The 25,510-nt window shown below is 44.2% G+C and overlaps 1 protein-coding gene across 3 annotated transcripts in view; it reads left to right on the top strand.

Annotated features, from left to right (window-relative positions):
• Nucleotides 1-24,931, top strand: part of Cacna1e (calcium voltage-gated channel subunit alpha1 E) — a 296,345-nt gene extending 271,414 nt beyond the window's left edge. For 2 of the 3 annotated variants that reach the window (XM_027934923.2, XM_027934922.2), the window contains 9 exons: nt 3,347-3,443; nt 5,446-5,551; nt 6,393-6,500; nt 7,041-7,141; nt 7,423-7,529; nt 18,261-18,372; nt 21,720-21,900; nt 22,904-23,094; nt 24,129-24,931. In XM_027934923.2, the coding sequence (XP_027790724.1) occupies nt 3,347-3,443; nt 5,446-5,551; nt 6,393-6,500; nt 7,041-7,141; nt 7,423-7,529; nt 18,261-18,372; nt 21,720-21,900; nt 22,904-23,094; nt 24,129-24,671 (1,546 nt within the window). In that variant the 3' untranslated portion in view covers nt 24,672-24,931. Of the gene's footprint in view, nt 1-3,346; nt 3,444-5,445; nt 5,552-6,392; nt 6,501-7,040; nt 7,142-7,422; nt 7,530-18,260; nt 18,373-20,703; nt 20,833-21,719; nt 21,901-22,903; nt 23,095-24,128 lie in introns of all 3 variants that reach the window. The other variant, XM_027934920.2, reaches the window with a different exon arrangement.
• Nucleotides 24,932-25,510: the final 579 nt, after the last annotated feature.

The raw sequence follows: 25,510 nt of genomic DNA, 5'->3' as shown, positions 1-25,510 counted from the left end.
CCAACGTCTTCAAAAGGAAGATGCATACAGGTGGCAAAAGACATTGGCCTTTTGCTACTGGTAACCCACCTACTTCCCAATTTCATTAAGGAGTCAAATAAAAGACTATATGGTCAAATTACATCCCCTCAAGAGGTGAGCGATGTGGAAGTACTGACCAACTGCTCTCTGGAAGAATAGGAAGTTTGGATGCCCAAATCAAGAAGAACCCAGACATAATGAATCCAGGACATGGCACCCATCTCAACACGCCTGCCAGTATGGACTGGATGTTCAGAGGTGGAGATACCATATTTATAATCTCCTGTGAGACCCTTGTCAGTTTCAGGTTGGGTCCAGGTCTGCAGATCCCTGGTCATGCCTTGTTCTTGCCCATGATAGGAAAGATGATTTCACCATTGAAAATTAGTCAGTTGTTAATTCTGTCCCTTCCACAGGAAGCCCGAAGTTCACAAAAGAAGGCTTTGGTAAGACAAGTCACCTTGTTCCTGGAATTCTGGTTGGACCCAATCTGGATTCTGGGTGGCAGGAATGGAGCTGGGGAAAGGGTATCCAGGGCTCCTCCCAGGGAGCTTTCAGAACGTGGATCCCAGAAGGCTTTCACAAGTAGAGGAGAGTTTGCCCGGGCTGCTCTCAGGAAAAAATGTGTTTCAAAGAGAATCCAGGCCCTTTGCAAATTCTCTCGTGCCAACTGTGCTCCTTGCTAATTAGCCTAATGGGAAATTTGTCTCTTACAGTCTGCAGAAAGACACTGACTTCCCATTGCCCCTGATAGGCGGGTCTGAGTAACTGACTATAATCAGTGTCTGTTTTCTGAAAAGCAAACCATTCTGCAGTCTGGTTTCCAGCAGCCCAGCATCGGCTCTGGAATTCAGGCAGAGGCTCACGGGCTGTCTTTGTTCTTAGAAGCCTAGCTAGAGGCAGGGCTGTGACTGCACCTGGCCAAGTATGGGCCATTTAGGTGTATCAGGGCACTTTGGGGCTCTTCTGGCAATGGATGAACTCTGATTTCCTGAGACAACTGGGGCTCTACCATTTGGCAAGGTGATGGTTCTCTGGTGCTACTGTTCTCTGGTCTGGCTTTGCCTGGCCCAAGAAAAGAGGCTGCGCTCATTTCTTCCAGTCTCCCCTTTAGGGCAAGGCTGTCATTTCTTTTCCACCCTTCTCTGAGTATCCTATTAACCCACCTGTGCTTCCTTTACAGCGGCAGGATCCCGTATAAGGATATGTACAAATTAGTGCGGGTGATCTCGCCACCTCTGGGCCTGGGAGAGAACTGCCCCTACAGGGTGGCTTGCAAGGTTTGCTCCCAGTCCCCAGCCGTGACCTGTGGTGGGATGCAACATCTAACCCTTCCTCTCCGTCCTCTGCTCCACCACCACTGCGCCACATGAGAGAACCTTCATGTTGCTTTTCTTTGAGTTTAAAGAGGTCCAAACCCTCCTAGAACCAGCAGCTGTTACATAAGAAGAAGGGCACAGTTGGTAGGGAAGGCAGAAATGAGTTCAAGACTTAGTATGAAGGCCAATTTGATATCTCACTTTTATTCACATGCACACACATACGCATCATAACACGTACAATCTGTTCTACCTTATTTTGCATTTAACCACAGGGACCTCTCCCTCCCTCTCCCCCAGAAAATGCAGAAATCTTTTTAATCTATTGAGGAGTTATGTCTCTGGAGACGGAGAGGCCTCATTTTTAGCTAAATCATGTCATTGTCTCATGTATAATGAATCACAGTATGACTTTGGCCGTCCCTATCTCTGCCTACCCTCCCAGGTCCTGGGTGCTTTGGCCAGAAGTAACCATAAAAGCTATAGGTGGTGCATACCTGGAATCCTCCCGAGTGTGCAACTCGGAAGGATGAGACGGGGAAAGTCAAAAGTTCAAGGCCAGCCCGCACAACTTAGCAAGACCCTGTCTCAAAAAAGGGGTGGAGATATAGCTCAGTGGTTGAGTGCCTTTGGGTTCAATCCCCAGTACTGAGGTAGGGAGAAGCTAGAGGACAAAAATGAGGTGAGAAATAATAAAGAATTAGGGCAGCACGTAAGCAGAGGTGAAGGAGGCATAGATTTTGGGATATATTGGAGAGTTTAATAGCTCTGAGAATTCTGGGTGGCCTCTGTAGAAGATGAAGGGCCACTGAGGGTCCTGCCATATATAGTTGTGAGGGCACTGTCACCATTGCCATGTCACTTCTGTTGCTTAGACCAAAGATATTGTCCAGGGGCACATAGGACCTCCCTTTCAAACTGCCATACCCTGGGAACTTTCTACATCCCAGTGGCTCTACAGTGTAGAGCCATCCAAAGCCAAGACTGCTAGACAAGGAGCCCTCTCCTGGTGCTGCAGGAGGGACACATGGACTCCCTCAGGCAGAGCCCTGCCCAGGCAGCTGGAAGAGGACCCAGGCTCAGGAAGGAAGCCTACCTGGGCGATGGACGGAGCTAGCTTGGGCTGGTGACACAGTGGTTCAGTGCTCCGGAGGCTGGACAGCTGCCTCTGCCTGAGACTCTTTAAACTCCGCCCTGGTGAAACCTGCAGCCGCATGTGGGAGAGCTGGGAGGGCAGCATGGCATGCAGATGCTCTTCCTCCTCCTGGTTTTGTTTCTTCTATCCCCAGCATGCCGTCAACCTGGTGCATGCTGGGGAATAAAGAGCCCTCTTGTCCACAGAGCCAGGTGGAAGCAACAGGCCGACTCTGACAAGCAGCCTCAGCCCACCACTCAGCGCGAGCCACCGCCTCCTGCTGCACACACACCACAGAGGGGGGATACACGACGTTCCGCCTGTGGGTTCAGGGGAGGAGAGAGGCCTGACTTCCAGGCCAATGTCCCTGTCACAGCCTGGGACCAGAATTCCCACCCACGGCTGGAGCACCGTCTATCCGGTTTATACCGCTCACACACAGCCCTGGGAATTGAAAAGTTTGTACTGCTGGGGGCAAACAGGACCAGCAGGGAAGTCAGGGTAAGGCTACCGGAGGAGGAATGAACCAGTCCCCGTCAGTGCCTTCTGACAGTGTCAGCAGGACAAGAGGTTGCCACTGGTGTTCCCGGGTCTGTGTGGGGCGTGATATAAATCCGCACCAGGATGGAGTCACATGTATGATTTGCCTTGATTAACAGGTTTCCTATTCTTCTCCTGTTTTGTCCATTTTGTTTTTCTTCTCCTGTTTTCTGTATTGTTTTGTTCTGGCTCTCTGGGAATGCCTGTTCTCCTCTCCTACCTGTCTGCATCCCTGCCCCCTGCCCCGCCCCACTTCCTTGCCTCTCCCTGCCACCCCTCCCGCCCTACCCCCTCCTGTCCTGTCCTTACACCCCCGCCCCCCCATGAGCAGTGGCCGCATCCATTACACTGAGATGTATGAAATGCTGACTCTCATGTCACCACCGCTAGGCCTCGGCAAGAGATGTCCCTCCAAAGTGGCATATAAGGTAGACCACCCCTTCCTTTGTTCTGGGCTAGAGACCAACAGGAGATGGGGTCCAGTTGTGGGGAGGCCAGAACATGGGAGGAAGCTGGGCTGGGGAGGTGGAGGAGGGAAGTAAGGAAAAAAGGAGACCAGAGAGTCAGGAAGGTTGTCAGGAGGACAAAGTCAGGAAAGGATATGACAGGGGTTTGCAGTGCTGTTCCCCCACAGGGCTCTTTGTGTCACTCTGTGTTTCTACAAGTGTTTGGCTTCTCATGAGTGGGTTACTAGAGAGGTACTGTAGGTGGTGTATTTCCTTTTAGAGGCGGCAAAGTGGTGTCCAGGGAAACAGTGTATTTGGGAAAGAAAACTACAATGTGCAGCCATCGGAGCTTATTAAGAAACAAAGCTGCTTCATTCAGATCAATTAGGGAAACAATGCAGAAATTCCTCTAAACATGGTTCCAGAAGAAATCTTTAGGAGAACTGGCAACGAGTTTCTTCCCCAATGACGTAAGAAGGAACTGATGGAAGGCTCCTCCTAAGTGTGAGGCTGCAAAGGAATGTGTCTTCAACCCAGGGTCCACGGAGGGCCGCAGCTTTCTTCGCCTTCACCTGACTACCCCATGCCCATGGAAATGCTCAAGGGAAGGGGCAATGAAGGGCAGAAGTTGCCTTCTTGTTAGCTCTGCCTCATTAGCAGGATAGCCTTGTGGGTGGGGCCCTGGCCTGCCTTAAGTCGCCCGTAGCTTTGGGGCCTGAATTTTCCTTCACCTATTAGTCATCATTACTGATAATTCCCCTTTGGTGTTTAGATGAATCCAGAACTCTGGAGCTCTTTCATTCATTAGGAACATGTCATAGTAATACTGCTGCTTCTCTGAAAGTCAACAGAAGTTGGGGAGGTAGAACTTGAATCCAAACTAGAAACTGTCCTTATGCACTAAAACAGGTCTGTGGAATTGCTCTAGGCAAGGTGTTCCACAGTGTATTAGAGAGCCTTCCCCTAGAGCCTGCCTTTCCAAGAGATACTTCCCCACTGCCAGGCTGGTGGTTCTGCCAGAGGCCCTCCTGCTACCTCCAAATTGCATCGCTCCAGAGAGCATCTCATGGGAATGTGGCCATTAGGGACCTCCATCCACCCAGCATATAGCTCCTCTATAGCTTAAGGACTGATTATCTTAATTTTGTTCATGATGACCACATCCCAAAGAACTAGGTGGTGGGATGTGGCCAATTCTTTGAATTTCTGGGACAAAGCTTGGTGAGAGAAGAGAGAATTGGAAGGAAAGTTAAATAATTCTAAAAGCACGATACTCTCTGGAAAGTGGATTTGGCCATTTCAGTTTGATTCCTTCCTCTGGGCGAGGGGAACAGGGCCTGCCCACTCTGCTCCTGCCTGTGCCCCCATCTCTTATTCTTTTTTTCCCCTGCTCTCCCCATCTTCCTCCCCTAGAGCCTGATTGCACTTACCCCTGTCCATCCTGCTCCACCTCATCCTTTGGATAAGTTGGACTTATGCATGTTCAATCATGGGCTGGCAAATTTCATCCTTTAAAGACTCAAAAAGGGGGCACCAGGATGCATTTTCCAAGTCAGATAAGCAAACCAAAACCTGTCGCTATCTTTCCATCAAGTTTGGGGGTGTTTATGGGACAAGTGGAAATACAGAGCAGCCTGGAGACAGGGAATGGAGCCACCTCCAAGAGCTGACTCCTTCCCCAGAGCCTCTTCTAGAAATCACTTCCCTTCCCATTGGAAGACATTCTTAGGACTCCCCATGAAGGAGTTCCATCGAATGATCAGGGAACCCCCGTCCCTTGGAATTTGGCATCATTCCCTGGAAAAAGCAGCAAATGAGCCTTCGGTGAGAAGCAGGGAGAGTAGGACTGGGACAGGGGTATGGGGAATCCTTGCCCTTCCTTTTTGTCTGTGCATTTGACCTCTGCACTTTTCTTTCCTTCTCACAAGGTATCTCTTGATATTTTTTTTTTTTTTGCCTGCTGTTTTTTTCTTCTTTCACACAGAGGTTGGTCCTGATGAATATGCCAGTGGCTGAGGACATGACAGTCCATTTCACCTCCACACTTATGGCTCTGATCCGGACAGCTCTGGATATTAAAATTGCCAAAGGTCAGCCGAGGGAGGGAGGGAGGGAGGGAGGGGTTGTGCAGGATGGAGCTATATGAATTGCCAGCCAAGGACACAACAATACAGTGACCTGGAATTTAAGTAGCAGGGTCCTGGTTTCACCTGTGAGACTCAACAACCATAACACTTGTCATTTCCTTTGGTAAAATAAACGATTTGGTCATCTTTAAGGCTCCTTTGAGTGTTAAACAGTGTATGTGCTTTAGTGTCTAGCTGGGCATTCTAGAAATATTTGCAGGTTAAGCATATAAATTTTGTCATTTTCCCTCTATATGGCATCTTTTCTCTAAATTCTTAAAAGTCTTCTGTCATAGATGTCATCATAGAGGACATGAAATTACTTTGCTCATCTTGATTGATAATTCAGTGGTCTAGGAAAGAAAAGGTTTAGTACTTCTAGACAGACTTTTAGCTGCCTTGTCTTGCCTGATCCAAATCATCTGTAAAATCGGGCTACTTGGATCATAGAGCTAGGGTTGCTGGAGGACTGATATGTGCACAGTAAGGCAAGGCAGGCTTACTTGAGGCTCATTCCATTTTTCCCTGTGATGTATTGAGTACCTGAGATCCTTTTAGAATCAATGAGGAAGTCAGTTTTGGTCTCAGGATCTCAGAGGTCTGTGACAGGATAGGCCTGAGTCACTGAAAATAGGAGTCAAACTGTGTTCTGCTTCCTCAGCAGAATGACTTGTCTGTCACTAAGTGCCAAGATTTCCTCTTGGAATATGAGGTGCCATGCTGATTCAGCCCCTGCCCCCACCCATTCCCTTCGTCCTTGGTATTTGTGTCTGTTCTGATTTATTAATGATTTATCGTATTTTAGGTGGTGCAGACAGGCAACAGCTAGACTCAGAGCTGCAAAAGGAGACCCTGGCCATCTGGCCTCACCTGTCCCAGAAGATGCTGGATCTGCTTGTGCCCATGCCCAAAGGTGTGGGGTCTCCTCTTGAGTATTCTTGCCACTGTGGCCCAGCATGCCAAGGCCACATCTTTTGGGAAACCTGGAATGATCAAGGAGATAAGGGAAGGTTGCTCTTTTATCTTAGGAAACTAAATTACCCTCTAAAGTCCCTTTAATCATTATTAATCACAAGCAGTTTAAGATAGACCATTGTGGTTGTGCATGAAACTTCCTGGGTGTCATTCTTTCCATGTCATGCTGTTCAGCAAACCCCCATCAGTTGGGGAAAGGGTGGTGGTACTTAGATCTGGACATCTAGAATGCTAGGAGTTGATGCTTACAAATATATTGCTTGCCATCAGTATCGTCACTGTCACCCTCATTGGGTGGATTTGTAAACTCCTGGAGGACAGATATGGGGACCTATTCACTTTGTATCCTCAGAGACTCAATAAGCATTGGATGAGTGAGTGAGGGTATAAACCTACTTCAGAGAGTGGGTAGTAAAGCTTGTGAGGTATCCCTACTCTCTCCTCCTTGTTCATCGTCATGCCATGTTTGTGTTTTTAGCTTCTGACCTGACTGTGGGAAAAATCTATGCAGCAATGATGATCATGGACTACTATAAACAGAGTAAGGTGAAGAAGCAGAGGCAGCAGCTGGAGGAACAGGTGAAAGTCGATGATTGGGTGGGTGGGCCTTGAGTCACTTGGGCTCCCAAGGAGATGTGTATCCCTGGGGCACAGTGCTCTGTGAGTACAGTAAGGGATGAAGGGTGTGAGAACTTTCTAGTGCCATGCAATTAGAAATACAGTGAGTCCACCATTAAAATAGTCAAGCAAGGTGTAAATCATGCTCTGACATTTCTTGTGTCATTTATATTCCTGCCCCCCACAGCAGATCCCACAGTGTCATGGGAACTTCTTCTTTTTTTTTTTTTTTTTTAACACAGAAAAATGCACCCATGTTCCAACGCATGGAGCCATCATCTCTGCCTCAGGAGATCATTGCTAATGCCAAAGCCCTGCCTTATCTCCAGCAGGACCCCGTTTCAGGCCTGTGAGTAGAACCAAAGGGTCCACACCTGCTTGAAATAGGCCACCCATGCCACTGTGTAGGCCTGAGAACCTATTGCCTCAAAGTACCCAAGTAATCATACTGAGCTGAATAGTTCATTTCCTGAGGCTGAGTCTCTCAAGATGGTTATAGTACAGGGGTAAGAAAAACATAAACTAAGCCTATATAGTGACACCACAAGCTTCAGAGACAATGGTCACTGTGAAGGGACAACAGAAGGAAGTTTTCACTTGTGTTCTAATGTACTGGCATCTTAGTTTCCTTGTGAATAATAATCGTCTTCTATTCTTGATTATTGCTTCCCACTGGATTTAGCATTCTGCTAGAAGATATAGATCCCTTCAGAGGGGCCAGGATTACAGAATATAGAAGGGGGAAAGAAAGAATAGCTACTGAATTCTTCCCCTGAGGGTGGTTCTGCCCAACCTCACTTGATTCTCACTAAAGCAGTCTACTATACCCTGGAAATAGATAATTAGATTATCATTTTTACAAATAAAGAAATGGAAACTGAAGGAGATTAAATAAGTTGCCCAAATGGGATCATTAGTAGGAAGCAAAATGAAATTTGTTATTTCTTTTCTTATAACACCCATTTATTAACTCACAGTTCTGTAAATCAGAAGTCAAGCCTGCCATGACTGGGTTCTCTGCTGAGGGTGTCACAGGCAGAAATGAAGCCAGCCAGATTGAATCTTATTTGGAAGCTCTGGAGAACACGTTTATTTCCAAGCTCTTTTTAAAAATTTATACATTACATGACAGCAGAATGTATTGCAATTCTTATTACACATATAGAGCACAATTTTTTCATATCTGGTTGTATACAAAGTATATTCATACCAATTTGTGTTTTCATACATGTACTTTGGATAATGATGTCCATCACATCCCACCATCATTTCTAATCACATGTCACCTCCCTTACCTTTCTATCCCTCTGCCCTATCTAAAGTTCATCTATTCCTCCCACGATCCCCCTCCCCACCCCACTATGAATCAGCTTCCTTATATCGGAGAAAACATTCAGCATTTGTTTTTTGGGGATTGGCTAACTTCACTTACCATATCTTCTCTAACTCCATTGATTTACCTGCAAATGCCATGATTTTATTCTCTTTTATTGCTGAGTAATATTTGAATATATATATATATATATATATATATATATATATATATATCACATTTTTTTATCCATTCATCTATTGAAGGGCATCTAGGTTGGTTCCATAGTTTATCTATTGTGAACTGTGCTGCTATAAATATTATGTGGTTGTGTCCCTGTAGTATGCAGTTTTTAAACCCTTTGCGTATACACCAAGGAGAGGAATAGCTGGGGTCAAATGGTGGTTCCGTTCCCAGTTTTCCAAGAAATCTCTATATTGCTTTCCATATTGGCTGCACCAATTTGCAGTCCCACCAGCAGTGTATGAGTGTACCTTTTCCCCCACATCCTCACCAACACTATTGTTTGTCTTCATAACATCTGCCATTCTGACTGGAGTGAGACGAAATCCTAGAGTATGGTTGATTTCCATTTCTCTAATTGCTAGTGATGATGAACTTTTTCATATATTTGTTGATTGATTGTATATCATCTTCTGAGAAGTGTCTGTTCAGGTCCTTGGCCCATTTATTGATTGGGTTATTTGGTTTTGTTGTTGTTGTTGTTGTTTTTTGGTGCTTAGCTTTTTGAATTCTTTATATACCCTAGAGATTAGTGCTCTATCTGATGTGTGAGGGGTAAAGATTTGCTCCCAAGATATAGGCTCTCTATTCACCTTACAGATTGTTTCTTTTGCTGAGAAGAAACTTTTTAGTTTGAGTCCATCCCACTTATTGATTCTCGATTTTAATTCTTGTGCCAAAGGAGTCTTATTAAGGAAGTTGGGGCCTAATCCCACACAATGGAGATTAAGGCCTAGTTTTTCTTCTATTAGACACAGGGTCTCTGGTTTTATTCCTAGGTCCTTGATCCATTTTGAGTTAAGTTTTATACATGGTAAGAGATAGGGGTTTAATTCATTTTGTTGAATATGGATTTCCAGTTTTCCCAGCAGCATTTGTTGAATAGGATATCTTTTCTCCAATGCATGTTTTTGGCACCTTTGTCTAATAAGATAATTGTAATTTTGTGGGTTAGTCTCTTTGTCCTCTGTTCTGTACCATTGGTCTACCAGTCTGCTTTGATGCCAATACCATGTCATTTTTGTTACTATTGCTCTGTAGTATAGTTTAAAGTCTGGTATAGTGCTGCCACCTGCTTCACTCTTCCTGCTAAGGATTGCTTTAGCTATTCTGGGTCTCTTATTTTTCCAGATGAATTTCATGACTGCTTTTTCTATTTCTATGAAGAATGTTATTGGGATTTTGATCAGAATTGCATTAAATCTGTATAGTGCTTTTGGTAGTATGGTCATTTTGATAATCCTGCCTATCCAAGAGCAAGGTAAAACTTTCCATCTTCTAAGGTCTTCTTTGATTTCTTTCTTTAGGGTTCCATAATTTTCATTATATAGATCTTTTATCTCTTTTGTTGATTCCCAAGTATTGTTTTTTTTTTTTTTCTTGAGGCTATTGTAAATGGGGCAGTTTTCCTCATTTCCATTTCTGAGGATTTGTCACTGATATACAGAAGTGCATTTGATTTATGGGTGTTGAATTTATATCCTGCTACTTTGCTGAATTCATTTACTAGTTCTAGAAGTTTTCTGGTGGAACTTTTAGGGTCTTCTAGGTATAGAATCGTTTCATCAGCAAATAGTCCCAATTTGAATTCTTCTTTTCCTATGTGTATCCCTTTAATTTCTTTTGTCTTACTGGTCTGCCAGTGTTTCAAGAACTATGTTAAATAGAAGTGGTGAAAGAGGGCATCCCTGTCTTGTTCCAGTTTTTAAAGGGAATGCCTTCAATTTTTCACTATTTAGAATGATATTGGCCTTGGGCTTAGCATAGATAGCCTTTATGATGTTGAGATATATTCCTATTATTCCTAATTTTTCTAGTGTTTTTAACAGGAAGGGATGCTATATTGTCAAATGCTTTTTCTGCATCTATTGAGATAATCATATAATTCTTTAAGTCTATTGATGTGATGAATTACATTTATTGATTTATGGGGATGAATCCCACTTGATCGTGGTGCATGATCTTTTTTGATGTTTTTGTATTTGATTTACCAGAATTTTATTGAGAATTTTTGCATCTATGTTCAATAGAGATATTGGTCTGAAGTTTTCCTTTTTTTGATCTATCTTTGCCTGGTTTTGGAATTGGGGTGATATTGGCCTCATAGAATGAGTTTAGAAGTCCTCCCTCTATTTCCTGAAATAAATTGAAGAGTATTGGGGGGCTGGGGATGTGGCTCAAGCGGTAGCGTGCTCACCTGGCATGTGCGGGGTGCTGGGTTCTATCCTCAGCACCACATAAAAATAAAATAAAGATGTTATGTCCACCGAAAACTAAAAAATAAATATTAAAAAATTCTGTTTAAAAAAATTGAAGCGTATTGGTATTAATTCTTCTTTAAAGGTCTTATAGAACTTTCTGATATTATCTCACTGAAGAAATTGTGCATTCCTTTGGATTAAAACTCCGTGCCTTCTTCTATCCCAATAACTCTTAGATTTGGTCTTTTTGATGCTGTCCCATAATTTTTGGATATTCTTTCCATGGTTTCTTCACTGTGTAATCAACTTTATTTTCCAAATTGTATACTTTGTCTTCATTATCTGACGTTCTTTCTTCTCTGCCTGGACTTTTCTTGGTAGACTTCTGATGGCATCTTCTATTTGTCACTTAAAATTGATCTGTTTAAATTGTGTATATCATCCTGATTCAATTTGGGCAAATTATATGACTCTAGAAATTTGTCGATGCCTTCGATATTTTCTATTTTATTGGAGTACAAATTTTCAAAATAATTTCTAATTATCATCTGTATTTCTGTAGTGTCATGATATTTCCTTTTTCATCACATATATTAGTAATTTGAGTTTTCTCTTTCCTTCTCTTCATTAGCATGGCTAAGAGTCTGTCAATTTTATTTACTTTTTCAAAGAACCAACTTTTTGTGCTGTCAGCTTTTTCAATTGTTTCTTTTGTTTCAATTTCATTGATTTCAGCTCTGCTTTTGGTGTTGATTTATTCCTCTTTTTCTACTTTTTCTAGGGCTTTGAGATGTAATGTTAAGACATTTGTTGACTTTTTCTTTTAAGGAATGAACTCCATGCAATGAAATTTCCTCTTAGAACTGCCTTCATAGTGTCCCAGAGATTTCAATATGTTCTATCTGTGTCCTCATTCATCTCTAAAAAAATTTTTTAAATCTCCTCCTTGATGTCTTCTGCCACCTATTCAGTAAGTATATTATTTAATCTTCAGGTGTTGAAGTAGCTTTTATTTCTTTTTTATAATTGATTTATAATTTCATTCCATTATGACCTGATAGAATTCCAGGTAGTGTATCTATTTTTTTTTATATTTTCTAAGAGTTGCTTTGTGGCAAAATATATGGTCTATTTTAGAGAAGTATCCATGTGCCACTAAGAAAGTATACACTCTCATTGAAGGATGAAATATTCTATATATGTCAGTTAAGTCTAAGTTATTGACTGTGTTATTGAGTTCTATAGTTTCTTTGTTCAGCTTTTGTTTGGAAGATCTGTCTAGTGATGAAAGAGGTGTGTTAAAGTCACCCAGAATTATTTTGTTGTGGTGTATTCGACTCTTGAACTTAAGAGTTTGTTTTGAACGTACGTGCTCCGTTGTTTGGGGCATATATATTTACAATTAAGTCTTGTTGGTGTTTGGTTCCCTTGAGCAGTATGTCCTTTATCCTTTTTGATTGACTTTAGTTTGAAGTCTACTTTATTTGATATGAGGATGGAAAACCTTGCTTGCTTCTGCAGTCTATGTGAGTGGTATGATTTTTCCCAACCCTTCACCTTCAGTCTATGGATGTCTTTTCCTATGAAATAAGTCTCTTGGAGGCAGCATATTGTTGTCTTTTTTTTTTTTTAATCCAACCTGCTAGTCTGAATTTAGGCCATTAACATTCAGGGTTATTATTGAGATATAATTTGTATTCCCAGCCATTTTTGTTTATTTTGGGGATTTAACATGACTTGGTTTCTCCTGATTAGATTTTACTTTAGTGTAATCCCTCCCTCTGCTGATTTTCATCTTTGTTTTTCATTTCCTCTTTGTGGAATATTTTGTTGAGGATGTTCTGTAGTGCAGACTTTCAAGTTATAAATTCTTTTAACTTTTGTTTATCATGGAAGGTTTTTATTTCATCATCAAACCTAAAGCTTAGTTTTGCTGGATATAAGATTCTTGGTTGGCATCTATTTTCTTTCAGAGCTTGGTGTATGTTGTTCCATGATCTCCTTGCTTTGAGGGTCTGGGTTGAAAAATCTGCTGAGATGCGGATTAATCTCCCCCTATATGTGATCTGAGTCCGATCTCTTTCAGCTTAAGATTCTATCCTTATTCTGTATGCTAGGCCGCCTTTTCATTATAATGTGCCTTGGTGTAGATCTGTTATAACTTTGTACATTTGATGTCCTGTAAGCCTCTTGTATTTGGTTTTTCCAGTTAGTTCTTCATGTTTGGGAAATTTTCTGATATTATCTTACTGAAGAAATTGTGCATTCCTTTGGATTAAAACTGTCTTCCTCTATCCCAATAACTCTTAGATTTGGTCTTTTGATGCTGTCCCATAATTTTGGGATGTTGAGAGCCACAGCCGAAGGGGCTGCCAGCAAACTTCCAGCTGCCAACTGATTGGCTCCTCTGCGGTGATGCTCATTGGGCTGTTTCCCCTCCCTTTCAGACCACGGAGCTGCTCATTGGGGGACTTTTTTTGGCTCTGCCCACGTGACCCAGCCAATCAGCCTCAAGAGCAGGAGGAGTGGGGGAGGTTGAGGCTTGTGGGAAGCCAGTGGTGGCAGTTGGGCTCTGAAGTTTTTTCCTGAGGAGCTGTGTGGTTTGGTGTGTGTTCTAAAAATAAAGTTCGTTTCTTTTGACAAGTAGCTCCTGAATTGTGCCCAGACAGACTGCGGCATTGGGATGTTCTGTTCATGGTTTCTTCACTGTGTGATCAACTTTATTTTCCAGATTGTATACTTTGTCTTCATTATCTGACGTTCTTTCTTCCAAGTGATCTAGTCTGTTGGTTATGCTTTCTATTGAGTTATTTATTATATCCTTCATTTCAAGGGTTTCTGTTTTTTTTTTCCCCCAGAGTCTCTTGAAGTAATCTTTTGCTACCTGTATTTGCTCTTATCTCATTGTTGGAGTGATCACTTTTTGCCTATATTTGCTCATTCTTTAATTATGAACCTTCTGAACTCCACATTTCATCAACTTTTCTTTCCGTGGGTTCTGTTATTACAGTAACCTGGTTTGTTTGGGGTACTTTCCTCCCTTGTTTTTTCATGTTGTCTGAGATATTTCAGTTTCTACCCTACATTCTTGTGTCTGTGCAGATTCTCTGGAAGCCCATCTCACCTTGATGGTAGGCTTCCAGACCCTGCTGGTGTCCCTCAGTGTGTGCTACTGCATCTAAAGGTGGTGGTGGCAATAGCTTAGATAAGGTGCCCCGACATGGAAGCAATGTCTTATAGAGATGGGGCTGAAAAGGTGGGCCTCACTCTCTTTGGGATGCCAACTTTGAGATGAAGCTGCTTCTAGATCCTGTCTGTTGTTAAAAAGTTAGGGGTTACTGTGTGGGGAAGGCTAGGGTGGTGACTGCAGTGTCCTAAGATGGGTTAAGCTCCCAGGTGTTGGGGGGCAGAGTCAACTCGGACCTACTCTGGACCTGGGTCCATGCAAGTCAGTGTGGGTGGATTTGGGCTGGGCCTGGCCTCCTGCAGTAGGTGGGAAGAGGCGGTACTGTGCTGGAGGCTGGGCTCTGGCGGGTGTGGGTTGATCTGGGCAACCCAGCTTGCCTACCTATAGTAGTCTGCTGCTCCAAAATTTGTTATTTCTGAGTAGAGTCTTTCCACTGTAACATGTTATCTTTAATAAACAAAGGGGTTCAGAAAAAAGTTGAGACAAAACTAAGGAATATTCCAGTTCTTCTGATAGGCCTTAGCTCCTGGTTGTTGATCATAAATGATCTTCTAGAGTATACATATCTCATGCCATTATCAACAGTAAGCGTGGGGTGGACACCCAAGGGCATGAGTCCCTCTGGGCAATGTAAACAAGTTTGAGGTTGGGGTTCACTAAATTGTACAACATGAGATGATATCCAGGGCTTGGGAATGAGACCTCTGTTGGAACACCCTTTGGCATTGCTTACACCATTAGTTTCTTTCATCCTTTGGTGGTGTAGGTCTGTTTTTGAACAATATATTTAAAAGTCATAATATAGAACACTTAGAAGAAAAAGCCCAGAGTCGTGATCAGGGACTTCGGTTATTTTTATAAATTATTTGATGTGATGGCAAGATGCATATTCTCCTGTTCACAGAAAACAAGTAGATGTTTATTTTTGCTGTGTGCAGGAGGGAGGGAAGGAGATATGACTGGAGCAATGGAGCCTCCCCAATGTAGGGTTTACACTGTTTTCCATGGGTCTTTGGCCTAGAAATGGAAGACACCCCTTGCCCCTCCACCCAGATCTGTTTTATCTGTGATTTGATGTTTAAATGGGATAACTCCAGCTTCTCCTCCATGTTGTTTATTTACCATTTTTTGTTGGGTGTGAACTTGGCCCGGACACTTGGAGGTATAGCTGTGAGCACAATCTTAGTCCCCATGGAGAAACATCTGGTAAAAGAAATTACAAGAATGATAGGTTAAAACGGGGAAGGGTAGGTTATTGTGATGCCTTGTAAAAGAAACCACTTACCTAGTTTGAGGATGTTTCCACAAGAAAGCAAGCTGTTTGAGAGGTGAGAGAGTGTAGTAAATTTAGGATTCTAAAAACTGTAGGATGGTTGGAGCAAGAACCCAGGAGAGGTGGCAGCTTGTGGGATTGGAGAACTTCCTGGGGTCATGATATAAGAGGGCATTATAAGCAAGATAAAGAAATCATATTTGGGGTTGTGTGCTTCATAGTGACATCAGATTTGTGCTTTTAAAATTCATTTAGGAATTCAGTGTAGACTTGATGGATTGGGGGGAACAATTCTAGAGACAAGAACACAAGTCACTGAAATTGTCAATGATGGTAGCTTGGACCAACAGAATATAAATAAGAGATAGGCAGACAAAATATTTAGAATGGGAAGGATTTGGTGACTCATTTGCACATGGAGTAAAGATCTTTGTGTTTCTTGTCTGAGTCTTTGGTAGATATTGATGCATTTCCTGAAATGAGGACACTGGTGGAATAGCAGGCTGGTTCCTCAGGAGCATCTGTTTCTTGAACCATACATTGTTCAGAGCATGACAGAGCCCTTCCTTCAAATGACTTAAGACTTTAATGACTTTTTTTTTTAACCAAATGTAAACAGAACTATTGGAGAAAAGTTGTCAATTTGATTACAGCTGTGATAAAAATGAATAATACAATGCATATAAGAAGGTCATCTGGCCAGGCATATGTAATCCCAGTGTCTTGGGAGCCAGAATCACAAGTTCAAAGCCAGCCTCAGCAAAATTGAGGCACTAAGCAACTCGGTGAGACTGTCTCTAAATAAAATACAATATGGGGATGTGGCTCAGTGGTCAAGTGCCCTTGATTTCAATTCCTGGTACCCCCCACCAAAAAAAAAGGACAACTGACCAGTTATGGGAAAGATGATTTCCTAAGGAAGTAACTTTGGGTAAGAAAATTCAAAATTACATGGAAAGAGCTTACAAGGTCAGGAGCCCTCGAGAGAAGCATCTTGTAGCCTGTGTTAACCAAATAAAAATGGCTAGTGTGTGGAATTCTGGGAGCAAAGAGGAAAGTGATGCATGGAGAGGTTCATGAGGCAGGGATCATGTGATGGAATCTGGACTTCATCCTGACAACAAGAGGCAGCCCGAGAGGGTTTTTAAAGTAGGAGATCACTCGGGGTTAAATCATTCAACACTGTGAAGTTGTTCAGTGATTCCAAAGGTCCTGTCATGCTATTGCCATAACAAAATACCTGAAATTAGATAGTTTACAAAGAATGTATACCTGTGACTCACAGAAGCTGAGAAATCCAAGTACATGGAATCTGCATCTAGTGAAGGCCTTCTTGCTGTGTCACATCAGGGTAAAGGACATCATACAGTGAGACAGACCAAGCTTGTTAGCTTGTGTCTCCCTTCTTATAAAGCCACTGATATCACTATGAGTGCCCCATCTCCTGATATCATTAACATAGAATTTTAAAGATGAAATTTCCAATGCATTAACTTTTGTGGGGCACAGCAGGTCTTCCCCATGTATTGGATATTCTACTCATTCTCTATAGGACAAAGGGGGGCCTGTTTCTTATACACTAGCAGCACTCATTTTGTTCCCAGTGATAAACTCAACTAAAGCCCTTACTGGCAGCAAGGGTATGGACTGGGAGTCTCTCTGCAATTCAAATCTTCCCCAGGATGTTAATCTGGTAAGCCTACAGTTACTCCAATTTTCCACTGGATACAGTCGTCAGCAGTAGACTTAACTGCTCTCTTTGGAGCAGAAGGCGACACTCCCCAGGTCTACCACCTCTGATAGAGCTACTGCTTAGCCACTGGCCTCAGCTTCTGGATTACAGGGGGGAGAAGCAGTGTGTTTTTTTTGGGGGGGGGGGTGTACTGGAATTGAACTCAGGTGTACTCAATCACTGAGCCGCATCCTCAGCCCTATTTTATATTTTTTAAAGTTAGGGTCTTACTCAGTTGCTTAGCACCTTGCTTTTGCTGAAGCTGGCTTTGAACTCACAATCCTCCTGCCTCAGCCTCCTGAACCTCTGGGATTATAAGCATGCACCACCGTGCCTTCTTGATCAATGGCAGCTGTTACCACCCAGGTGGCAGTGGATGGTAATAGGAGTTGAATTCCTAAAGGGTAACTGCTTTTTTTTTTTCTGCAAGCTAGCCCAGTGGACCTGATTGTCTAAGAATCTGGAAGTACCAATAGTTTAATGACAACACACTGTGAAAGCTCTTCTAGCCTTCATTTGGAGGCCTCTAAACACTTGGCACAGATTTGTCCTCCTACCGCACCACTATTTAAACCTTCTCCTAGTTAGCTATCAGTTCCGAGGTTCAACTCACCTCCACTAAGTTCATGAACCAATAGACACAGTGCATGGCAGAGTAGCCCTTCAGTAAGTGTTCAGGGATTTGAGCTTAATTTGGCCGGGGATGTTGGTGTAAGAAGACCATATTTCTGAGAGTGGGAAAAAAAATTTAAAAGACCATGGCTGCCTAATATTTAAACAAGCTTTTCACTGTTTAAACTAGAGCATTTTTCTGCCCAATGCAGAAACAGGTTTACAATCTAGCATTGGACTTCCATATGGCTGAGTGTGACAAATGATGTCATTTGTCACAGATATGCTAGTCACCAACAGAATGATGAATGGTTCCAAAGGCAGGTTGAAAACACCAGTTTCTCTGCTTTTCAAAACTTACAGGGTTTTTTTTTTTTTTTTTTCTTTTTTAAAGTTACCAGACTTATAGGCCTGCTAAGGGCAAAGGGTGTAGACCTTGATGGGAAGGAGATGGGAATTTTTACTGGCAGCTATGGAACGACTGTTTCTCATTACCTCCAAATTTGGCATTGCTTTTCAGGAGTGGCCGGAGTGGATACCCTTCAATGAGTCCACTCTCCCCCCAGGAAATATTCCAGTTGGCCTGTATGGACCCAACCGAGGATGGACAATTCCAGGAACAGCAATCTCTGGTGAATGAACGAGTTACATGATCTCGAAAATACTTTCTTGGTTTCCTGATCCCTCCCACTCTTATTTTAAAATTTTATTTCATAGCCATGATCCATCATGAAAACCCCTTTTGGTAGTCTAACCAGTTTCCCTGGGAGTTTCCTACTAGTTTTTCATGTTTTCTAAGAATGTTCGGTCTTCAGGTTTTACAGTCTCAGAGGTCCCTTCACTACTCCAGGAACTCATGTTGCCCTCTTAGTTTATGTCCTGGATCATCAAATGTAGGTGGCAAAAGTCATGTAAAATCTTGCCTTTGATAGAGTGGCACCGGCCATGTGGCATAGTGTACCAAGAACTGCTTGTAAGAACACAGAAATGCCCCTGCCAGGTCTCAGTGGCTAGCTTTCTGCCAGGAGGAGGCACAGAAGACTTGACCACCTCTGCGTGGGTTCAAGCAAGTGGTTCCACAATTCTACAAGGTCAAATACATCCTAACAGGCTCTTAAAGTCATTTTCCTGAACCCAAAATGAGTTTTTCATTAGCGTTGATGGTGAAATTTCTGAGAGGCCTACTGGGCCAAGTTAAAGTTTGAAGAAAGGCAGACTAATGTTTTGGCTTTGCTAACACAAAGCTACAAGGTGATTCCCAAAGCTAATCAACTTTACCATTATTCCTAGTTCAGGAGCAGTGAGCTCAAGTTCCCTCCCAAGCTTAATTGGACTGGAGAGGAAATGACAAAACGCAGCCTTTGCAAAAGTCTGTATAGACAGCTAGTACTGAGTGAGTTCCGTATCACTTTGATTCATCTGTGGTTCTTTTTTTCTCCTGACTCCTCTCTGCTCTACTGTATATCTCAGAGCCATCCTGAACAGATATCCCTCAGAGGGAGCAAACCCTTCAGTAGCTCAAACAAATGGGTGATTCTGTCCTCTGGGATTGCTGAGGCTTGTGTGGGGGACACCTCTAGGCCAGAAGTCTCTGGTGCATGAGTAATTTATCCAAGGGTGTCTGTGAGGTGGGTAGAATTTCTTGGAATAATTCTGTCTTCCCCTCTGAAAAACTTAACATCAAAACCTAGGGACTAATGGGTCCAGGTAATTTTATTCTTAAAATGGTCTCACAGCATTTTACAGCTTGCTTGCCTGGTGATATGTCTGGTAAGAAAAATTTCCATGAGACTTTATTACCTCATTTCTGTGGGTTTCTCCAGGGCTGAGCTGTAGTGCCAGGACTTTCTGGATGTGCGTTCATCTTGTTGTCAGTTCTGGTGTCTGTAATTTAATTCAGGTGTCAGCTGTGCTACACACTCACCACTGTGTACTTCTGCACATCCTGAGGCGTGGCCATAATTTGTGCGTGTGCATATGGAGTGTGTGTCTCACACCACCTCTGACACCTGTACCCTGCAGTGTTGTTACCACGTCTGTTTGGAGTCGGAACCATGTGCCATATAGAGCATGTATCGCAAACACTAGTTTTCTCAAGTGCACATATCACGTTCCTGGTAAGGCCCTCCTCTCATGCACACCAGAAATCGCTGAGGAGAGTTCCCAGGTGCCTCTTCCTTTGGAGAATACCCTGCTCATACCCTGATACTTTTAGGATGTTGTTTTCTAAATATAAAAAAGCTTTTTTTTTTTTTAAATATAATTTCCATATGCCCTAGATGTTCTTAGATCTCTTCTGGGTGGCCCACGTATGCATCTCTAAGGCAGCTCTGTTCTCAAGTGTCGCTGCCTAGCTGTCTTTCTAGAGCAAGCACAACTGCCACACTGATGATCTTTGATCAGAAAATTAACAAAGGAGTTTGACAGGGACATAGAGCTAACCATCTAACACTCCAGAGGGGCACAATCCAATACATGTGGTACTTAGCCCTTGAAGAGTCTAAATAAAATGTAAAATTCCAATGATTACATAAGTAGCTTGCATTATATTTCTATTAGATGACGCTAGTTGAGAGCATCCCTGACAGGGGGCCACCTGTCACATTTGGGATGGTTTCAGTCGCAAGAAAACTCTTGTCTAATGAAATATACATTTGATATCAGAGTAATTTCCCTTACAATTTAACAAAAATTCTCTTCAGATTAAAACAAATCGAACAGTAACACCTCTCAAAGTAAACTTCACGTTTCATAACGCCATAATATCTGAAGTACTGCTTAGCAATTGGTCTTTACCTTTCAATCCCAGTTAGAATTTTGGGACATCTGGTATATGTACACACATACACAACTGAGACCTTCAAGATGCCAGTCTCCCTTCTGGAGGCAGAATCATCTCCTGGAGGTGAGAAGCAATGAGATGGAACCAAGTCCCACAAGCTTGGCTGTGTGTTTATTTCCAGGAGCCAGAGGTTAGTGAAATAAAAAGCGTGCAGTCCTCTAACCATGGCATCTGCCTTCCTTCGGACACCCAGGAGCGTGCGGGATCGGGGAGGGCATCCTCTATGCCACGCCTGACCATGGATCCCCAGGTAAAAAGCAACCACCAGGTATCTTATGCAGTGGCATCCCAGGCTGTATTAGGTGGTGGTGACACACCTGATGTTTTCAGGTGAGCCTGAACTTGCTCCCATCCCTTCTGTAAGAGAGCCTACTCCTCCATTGTTTTCAGTGAGCCCCTAAACACAATAGCCTAGCCAACAAAATGGCATAACTTCCCCCAGGGGACTAAGCATTCTCAAGACTTAAGCAGCCAAGCAAGAAAGATCTTCCAGGATTTTCTGTGTATTTCCCCCCAAGCACACATGCATTACTTACACACAGCTGTATGTCAGGACTGTCTTAGCCAATGCAGGCCACGCCTCATTTCTTTGTCTGTTTTCCTGGCTTCTTTTTTCTGTCTGTCTGTCGTACATCAGGTTTTGACAGAGACAAGAAGTTTTGGTGGATCTGTTTTGACATCTGTGGTTGAAGGTGGGCTGGTTAAGAGGGAGAGTGGAGCTTTCTTGGTTGTTAAATTTCAAGCTTTTCTGGGCTCCAGTGCTACAGGGCAGGGCCTTCTCTACACGGGCAAAACCGTACTTCTTCTAGGCTTGGCCTTTTTGACAGTGGCCCTCATGTATTTCCAAGGGCTCAGGGCCTGCCCGGTTTTGCCTGGTGTACCCAGGTGCTCACATTCTTGAGCATGAAGAGAAGATCCTGGGCCAGTTTTCAGTGACTATGTTAACATAATCAGGGCACTTTCTTGAGCAGCCTCTCTAGCTAAAGTCTTGAGTATGTGGGATTGGGAGTGAAGGGAGGCTGGATTTTCAGAGTGCATAACTTGCAGTTCTCGACAGTCTGCATTCCACTGCTGGACATTTAGTCCCCTTCAATAATTAATCCCATTCTGTGTTGCTCTGGGGATTCAAATTTCCAGGTGGTGACAGACCCCAGCTCCATGAGACGTTCATTTTCTACTATTCGGGATAAGCGTTCAAATTCCTCATGGTTAGAGGAATTTTCCATGGAACGAAGCAGTGAGAACACCTACAAGTCTCGTCGCAGGAGTTACCACTCCTCCCTGCGGTTGTCAGCCCACCGCCTGAACTCCGACTCAGGTGAGGGGGTCTTCAGCATGGCCCCTCTCGTCACGCATCTGGCTGGGCTGTGGGCTCCTATCCCGATGGGCTTAATCTGGCAAGGACCATAGATGACTGGAACAGAATTCAGAGGGAAGGGTGCTCCCATGACTGACTTAACATCTTGAAGCAGGCCAGAGCCTTCTGTATTCATCATAAATGCCGATGTAGTTCCTTCCGGAGTAGGGCTGTACAAATCAGTAGAATTGAGGTTTTTCAAGCAACCTTTTGCAAAACCATAGAGCTTCCTTAGGATGTATTAGGACCCACGTTTGTTAAAACTGCCAACTCCACTTCACCCAAATAGCACCACCTGGAATTGTTTTATGGATTTGGGTTTAAGGTTTTTTTTTTTCCCCTTTCAAAATGGGAAAACATGGACAGGAAAAAATAAATAAATAAAGTATTAGTCTAATTCAACTTATTTTAATAGAGGAAAGAACCAGTTGAAAAATAGTGACTTGCCCAATATCGTGGAGACTAGACCCGAGATCCTTTGACTTCAACCCCAGGGTTCTCACCCTGGTGTCATTATTTCATTCATAGCACTGAACAGAAGAGAATGGAGAAGATTCTATCTTCCCCCACAAAAGCTACACACTCATGTATAGGACAAAGAGAATTCCTGAGCCATATTTTTGGCAAAGATTCTATCTTTAGCATAAATTGAAACAAGAGAACAGATTACCACTAGAAGGACATGTATGTCAAGAATGCAATGTGCGGACTTACCTCCTCACAAAAGGGTCATTTTCTAGCATTTCTCTCCTACTTCCTTTGAGATCATCTTTTGACATGAAGATCTGGTGTCTAGTTAGGGCCTTCTCACAGGATGGAGAGTGGGCTCTCCATCATGAGGGCTCCACTCTGTCCCTTGGGAACATAAACATGCAGTTCATGGCTGAGTTGTAACACCAAATGAGAGTCCAACTTTAGGGGCCAGAGTAAACTGAGATATAACTAATTTTGTCACCTCTTACAGGTCACAAGTCTGACACCCACCGCTCAGGGGGCAGGGAGCGGGGACGATCGAAAGAACGAAAGCATCTTCTCTCTCCTGATGTCTCCCGCTGCAATTCTGAGGAGCGAGGGACCCAAGCCGACTGGGAGTCCCCAGAGCGCCGTCAGTCCAGATCCCCCAGTGAGGGCAGGTCACAGACCCCCAACAGACAGGTGAGCTCAGAAGGCAAGTTGAGCCTTTGGCAGGACAGAGAAAAAAGGGTTCTGACAGTAGGAGCAGAACACGGTCATCGCACGCCCTCAGCGATCCAAGTTCCCCAGAAAACAGCAGCATAGAGGCTAGCTGCTTCTATGCTCAGAGATGTGAATTCACAGAAAACCAGATTTCTCCCCTAAGAAAGATGGTGGTGGCCAGAGGTCCTGTCCTCAGAATCCAGGTGTTTGGGAACAAAGGGTAGTCCTTAAGTCAGAGGATGTCCAGCCATCCTAAGCGGGGAACCACATCTCCTCTGGCTTTTCACTGAAACCCTGATCTATACCTAATAAATAGCAGCTGTATGAAAACTTTCTGACCCAGTATCAACCCTCACCCCCAGCCATAGTTCTCCTCAATGCTCTTTGAGCCCAGATGCAGTCAGCTAGAAGGAACTAAGGGAGATTTTGAGAGGAATGGGCAGTTTGCCTTCTAGAATGATGTTTTTCCAATTTCACTGTAGAACAGAATCACCTGTGGAGTTTGCTATCATCACACATTCCCAGGACCCAGAAGATTCTAGTATTTGAAACTATCAATCAGATGGTTCTTAGGTCATGTACACATTGAGCAGTACTGTGCTGGCATCCACTCAATATGCCAGCTCTAGTACTCTTGGGAATAGGCAAAGATGTCATGAAGGACTCCACTAATGTGTGGCTACAGGAGTTGAGGACAGCAAGGGAAGGAAGTTGATTCCCTTAGAACCCACTTTCCAAAAAGTTTACCCGACAGAGCAACTCCCAGTGTTCCTTCATCTTTCACCGAGTTGTGTCTTTTTCTCAGGGCTGCCCTGGAACTTATCCCCAGAGAATTGTTTGCATGTTGAAAGTTGAGATGTCCTGGTCTAGGTGGTATGTCCCTGAGGGTATGGTACAGGGGACTCCCTCCTCAAACATTAGACTCCAAGGGCTCTTTGGAGAAGGGGTTAGGGACCTTAGCAGGGCCTCAAGTGGTGATCAGTCTAACATGCCATGTTTCTCTTGCTGTGTAGGGCACCGGGTCCCTGAGTGAGAGCTCCATCCCCTCCATCTCTGACACCAGCACCCCAAGACGAAGTCGTCGGCAGCTTCCATCTGTCCCACCAAAGCCTCGGCCCCTGCTTTCCTACAGCTCCCTGCTGCGACACACTGGAAGCATCTCTCCCCCTGCCGATGGAAGTGAGGGTGGATCGCCTCTGACCTCCCAAGCCCTGGAGAGCAGCAATGTTTGCCTGGCTGAGTCTTCCAACTCTCCACACCCCCAGCAGGGCCAGCATTCTTCCCCACAGCGCTACATCTCCGAGCCCTACCTGGCCCTGCACGAAGACTCCCATGCCTCAGACTGCGGCGAGGAGGAGACACTCACCTTTGAAGCAGCTGTGGCTACTAGCCTGGGCCGTTCCAACACCATCGGCTCAGCCCCTCCCCTACGGCACAGCTGGCAGATGCCCAATGGGCACTATCGGCGACGGAGGCGTGGGGGGCCTGGGCCCGGCATGATGTGTGGAGCTGTCAGCGACCTCCTGAGTGACACAGAAGAAGATGACAAATGCTAGAGGCTGTTCCCCCCTCCGATGCATGCTCTTCTCTCACAGGGAGAAAACCAAGACTGAATTGGGAAGCCTGTGCGGCCCCGGGGGGGAGGAAGAGGGAGAAGGAAGATGTGTGCATTAGCAGAAGAGGAAGTAAAGGACAAAAGGAAAAGCAGTCAAACCCACCAAACCGCTTTATTTCCCTTTGCAAGATGGGCACTGCCATAGTTCTGCCTCTTTGCTGGGGAAAGAAAGTACAGGAATATGGAGGGTTAGGCCCATGGAAGAAGGGACATGAGGGTGGCTTGCCTTCCCGGCCCCTTCCCACCTTTCTATAAGCCCAGCAGGGATCTGGCTGGCCTGTGTCTACACTCATTGCCCTGTGCAGACTGTAACTGGGGATCAGTGGAGACCGAAGGAGACCAATCTCCTCCCCACGACTGCCAGCAGGGAAACTGCAGCAGCACCTCACACACTAGCCTGTGGCTTGCTTCCCCCCCGAGAAGCGCAAGCCGAGTCAGGAGCATTGGCTGCCCAAGGAAGCACGCAGAAAGGGAGGGCGGAAGAGCTCAGGGTGCTGTGGCAGCCGCATGGGCTGGTCTGGGTGAGAAAAGCCATAGCCCAGCAGCCCGTATCATGGAGGTGAGGGCCAGAGAAAGGACCGGAGGTGCTGGTGGGTACAGTCCTAGATCCTGAGGCCTGTTATCCATGTGTAGGTGCTGTGATAGTGAGAAAAGGTAAAGAGGTCCCTCACGGACCACAACCGTGCCTGCAGCTCCGGTAAGGGTGATGTTGTTAAACAACACCTGTGGCCAGGCACCAACCTAGGTCAAGTTCAGCCACAGTGTGGGAGCCCATGCTGT

Source organism: Marmota flaviventris, chromosome 12 (genome assembly GCF_047511675.1).
Source record: "Marmota flaviventris isolate mMarFla1 chromosome 12, mMarFla1.hap1, whole genome shotgun sequence".
Classification (NCBI taxonomy): Eukaryota; Metazoa; Chordata; class Mammalia; order Rodentia; family Sciuridae; genus Marmota; species Marmota flaviventris.
This window is presented reverse-complemented; position numbering and strand designations above follow the sequence as displayed.